Genomic DNA, 4,540 nt, shown 5'->3' with positions numbered 1-4,540 from the left:
AGATGTTAACCCTTTTTATTATGTTTGTAGGGCCAAAGCTAGACCTAGCAAGAAAGCTCGGGTCACCAATCCGCCAGAAGACCCTGTTGCCGAAGAAGAAGAACCAAGAGTTGAACCGGAGCAAACAGGTGAACCAGAAGGCCTCCATCCTGAAACAACTTTTGATGATCCGCCCCTTGACGGCTAGCATACTGACAAACCCACAGATGTTGAGCCTGCCGCCCCTGATGCTGAACCGGCAGAACCAAACCGGGCTAATCGAATGAAAGACACTAAAATTCCATCATCATCCACCCAAAATCTTGAAGGCCAAAGCGATGATGTTATTATTACCGGAGCCGGCCACAGTTCTCCTGGTCATCCCGTCATTTTGGCTCAGCATAGTGCCAAAGAAGAGCAAATTGCCAGGGATAAAGGTAAATGGAGCAGCGACTTATCAAACTATGCTCATCTTAACGCTGATGAGCTTCATTCCGGTTTCTTGAACCGTCTGCACTCAAACCGGGATTATGAAGCCGGTTTGGTGAATTTGATGAAAGAACGATATGAGGTAAATTCTTCTCCCTTGCACATTGATTTATAGCTGAAATACTATTCCAAGTAGCCCCCAAGAGCCGTTTTCTGATTGTCAATCATAAATCGGGTCTTTGTAACACTTTAAGCATCCCATCATTAATCTTTGCCAAGGCGTGTCTTCAATCATAGATAAAACTCATGTTTGAAAAATGAGATAACATTCTGTAGCATAGCCCCCAAAGGCCGATTTAACTTGGCAAGTTAATCCGGTTTTTAATCCATACCTCCAGTTAAGAACAAACGTACATTAGCCCCCAAGTGTCAAGGATGATGCTTGCATTGTTCTGGAAACTTGCATAGAAGGTAGTATTTGAGAGCAAATAAGCATTAGCCCCCAAGTATGAAGTGGATAACTTGTTATATGCTTTATACTTAGTGCATATATATGTTGTTTTATTGAAGATACCTTCAATGTTGCAGGCTGAACTGAGAAGCAAAGATGCCAAAAACTCTGACTTGCAAGAAAATGTGAAGTCGCAACAAGCCGAAGCTGCAAAAGCCAAAGAGGAGCTGACCCAGGCCCTGGCCGGAATGGAAAAATTGAAAGAATCCTTCAATCAAGAGCGTGCTGCATGGGAAACCAAAAAAGCCGGTTTGACCAAAAGAGCCGTAGATGCCGAGGAAGCCCTGAAACCGGTGGCTGAAGAACTAGCCGGTTTGAAGCGCCAAATCAATGCTATGACCTCTGCTATCTTTGGTAAGTATTTGGTTATGTATGTTGCATCAGGCAATGAATCTTAAAACTGACCACGATGTTGACAAAATCTTTGGCAGGAACTCGGATCACTCATCTTGGTGCAGATATGCGGATGAAGCTCAAAGCGGCATACACATTGGTTGAGCAGCTATACTCTGGATCTCAGCGAGCCATTAGTACAGCAGCCTATAACAAACCGGTGCCAACGTTGATTAAGGAAACCCTTGAGAAGCTGGGCATGTTACCGGCGCGTATTGCCGAGTTGAAGAGAGCCGCTGCAAGAGCCGGAGCATTAACTACCCTTATTCGAGCCAAGGCCTGGATTCCAGATCTTGAAGCGGAGGATATCATTAAAGGGTATCCAGGCGTTAAAGAAGATGGTTCAAACTTTGACAATGATGATCTTCGGCGGTTGACCAAACAGATGCGGCCAGCGGCCAGCAAATTAGCTGAAGACACCGATTTGTCCCATTTTCAACCGTTTTATGATGCAGAAGGGAAAAGACAGCCGGCCAAGATCCATGAAGTCGAAGAACTTGTGCCTTCGATTCGTAAGCACACTTATGCCCCTGATATTAACCCTTCTGATCTTATCCATGAAGAAGCAGTATTCCGAGCCTTAACCGGAATCGATTGGTCAACGGTTGATTTCCAGCGGCTGGGGAGGGATGAAGAAGTGCGTGCACCAACTGATCCGCAACCGTCAAACCGTTGTGAGGAAGAGTCTTGATCCGGCGGCCGGTTTATATGGCTACTGTGAAAAACAATGGCACTGTTGAGCCGCTTTAAAGCTTCATGTAATAGGATAGCTGAAATTTTGTTTATCTGCCATGCCATCGAGCATGCTTCATAGCCCTTTGTGACAATCTGTTGCGCCCTTCAGGATATATTTTATGCATAATCTATGATGACTTGCCTTCCTGGGTACAAAGAACGTAAAAGTGTCTAGCGGTTTACCGCTAAACATGTCATAATATCCAAGAAGTATATAGTACTTGAGCTGAATAATCAAGTGTTTATACAATAATGTACAGAACATACCTCCTTGAGTGAGCCAACGTGTATACAGCAAAGGTGTTTAACACCAACCTGATACGTTTGATAATCTCATCTTTCATAATGCCGGTCTATCTATTAAACCGGACCGGTATACCTACCGGATTTTCGTCATAATACTAGTGATCTAGTCATACCGGGTCAGTGACCACTGGTTTATAACTGATCATGAGCCAACAGCTAGTGGCTGGAAAGCAAGCCGGATCAAGGATGTCGGTTTAACAAAAAATACTTATGATTGTCAACAAACAAAATTCAAATAGGAAAATATGCGAGGCTTTTTATGAGCTTCCAGGCTCCAAATCGAGGCTTTTCATGGGCTACCAAGCCTCTGAGTTAAACCATTTAACAAAGCCTTTTAAGATGGGCCTCCAATTAACCAATCACCATTTTAACTATGACAAGATCAGGGTCTGTAAAAGATTGACTTGTCAAGCGTTCGATGGGTCATGCCAGGATTACCTGGATAGGAGTGGCTTACTTGATGAAGGCAGGTTAACCCGGGGTTTTAGGTGAATACACCAGGCTTCCAAGCCGTGGCTTGATAGCCAATTACGAGGGTCCTTTCAAACTCTTTGTTGCTTTGCAAAAAAGAGCCCCCAAGTAACTTTGTGAGTGATGCTCAGCGTGTGCCTATGTTTGAGTTTGTACAGTGCACAATACTCTCTTTGGCTCCACAAATTTTTCTTTGTGTGGCTGATATGCCTATCAAGAGGTGTAGCTGTGGTTCAAACATGACCAAGCCCCCTAGTGATTTTCTTTATCTTTATGCAGTTGCTAAATCCGGTTTAACAAAGACTCCGCTTTGACCGTTAGCTTGTAAAAGCACACCTATGATATAAGAAAGAACAAATACCCCGCTTATAACGGAGGCTCTGGTTTATTATATGGTATATACACTGTCATAAATATGTACAAGTGAAAAAGCCTATGGCTTCAAGTATAGTAAGGCCGAAGGAGAGCTATGTTCCATGGCCGCTTTGTCTCCTCCTCCGATTGACGTGAGTCTTCATGCTCTCGAACATCAATGAGGTAGTAGGATCCGTTGTGCAGATTTTTGCTGACCACAAAGGGTCCTTCCCAAGGGGGGGTAACTTATGCATATCAGTCTGATCCTGGATGAGCCGGAGCACCAAATCACCTTCTTGAAAGGTTCTAGTTTTAACCCGGCGGCTGTGATAACGCCGAAGATCTTGTTGATAAATCGCTGAATGCGCTGCTGCAAGATCCCGCTCTTCATCCAACAGGTCCAGAGAATCCTGACGTGCCTTCTCATTATCAGCTTCAACATAAGCTGCCACACGGGGCGAATCGTGACGGATGTCACTAGGAAGAACCGCCTCTGCTCCATAAACCATGAAGAAAGGCGTATAATGTCACACCCTAGCTAGTTCAAGCATTAGAGTGTGCATCATGTTTAAATTCCTCTTAAATTTGAAATGGGGAAGGCAGAAACCCCCAACACCCCCCCTGGAAACAACTAGGGTTTACTAAAATTATTTTCAATGAACCTCAAATGCCCTTCTAAAAAGTTCACCCTCTTTGTCTTGGGTTAGAACCTCTGGCAAAATTGGTGCACAATTTTCTAGGTCAATAGAAGGTCATTGAATTAAATCATAAGTATTTGAATTTGGGCATTTAAATGCTATAAAATAATTTAAATGCTCAAATAATTCTGGAAATAAATGTTTGCTGTTGGATATATTCTAACCAGAGCCCACAATTATTTTCAGGATTTTTGGAAATGTTTTAGTATTTTTAATAAAGCCCAACAGTTGCAGTTAAATAGAAAAACAGAAACAATCAGAAAAAGAGAGAGAGAGAGAGAGAGGGAAGCCACCTGGGCCTTACCTGTGCTGGCCCAGCCCACCTGGCTCGGCCCAGCCGACTGGCTTCCAGTCGTCGTCCTCCTTCCGCCAGAAGGACGAGGAGCGCGTGGCCGGCGCCCGCGGCCACACGCCGGCCACCTCCTTCTTCTGCCGACGCCCTGGAGACGTCCAGGGATGCCACGCGACCCCCACGTCCCCCTCTCATCCTCCCTCACTCTCCCCCTTGTCTCCCTCACCCTCTCCCGCGATGGCCGAGCGTGAGCCTCGCCGCCGTTCGCCGTAGACGCCACTAGAGCCACCCCCTCGCCCCTCCGACGAGCCCAATAGCTCCGCCTCGTCACCCTGGACCTCTCCGCTGACCCACGCGACTCCAAACGCCACC

The 4,540-nt window shown here is 45.5% G+C and overlaps 1 protein-coding gene across 1 annotated transcript; it reads left to right on the top strand.

The window, feature by feature from the left end:
* The first annotated feature begins 1,107 nt into the window (after positions 1-1,107).
* LOC147985997 (uncharacterized) lies at positions 1,108-2,003 on the top strand. The gene is made up of 2 exons (XM_087539964.1): positions 1,108-1,273; positions 1,351-2,003. The coding sequence occupies exons 1-2, from the start codon at positions 1,108-1,110 to the stop codon at positions 2,001-2,003; spliced, it is 819 nt and encodes a 272-aa protein (XP_087396090.1).
* Positions 2,004-4,540: the final 2,537 nt, after the last annotated feature.

This window comes from Triticum urartu, chromosome 2A (assembly GCF_056163025.1).
Source record: "Triticum urartu cultivar PI428250 chromosome 2A, HENAU_Tu73, whole genome shotgun sequence".
Lineage (NCBI taxonomy): Eukaryota > Viridiplantae > Streptophyta > Magnoliopsida > Poales > Poaceae > Triticum > Triticum urartu.
Note: the sequence above shows the minus strand (reverse complement) of the source record. Positions and strands in the feature narration are given on the sequence as shown.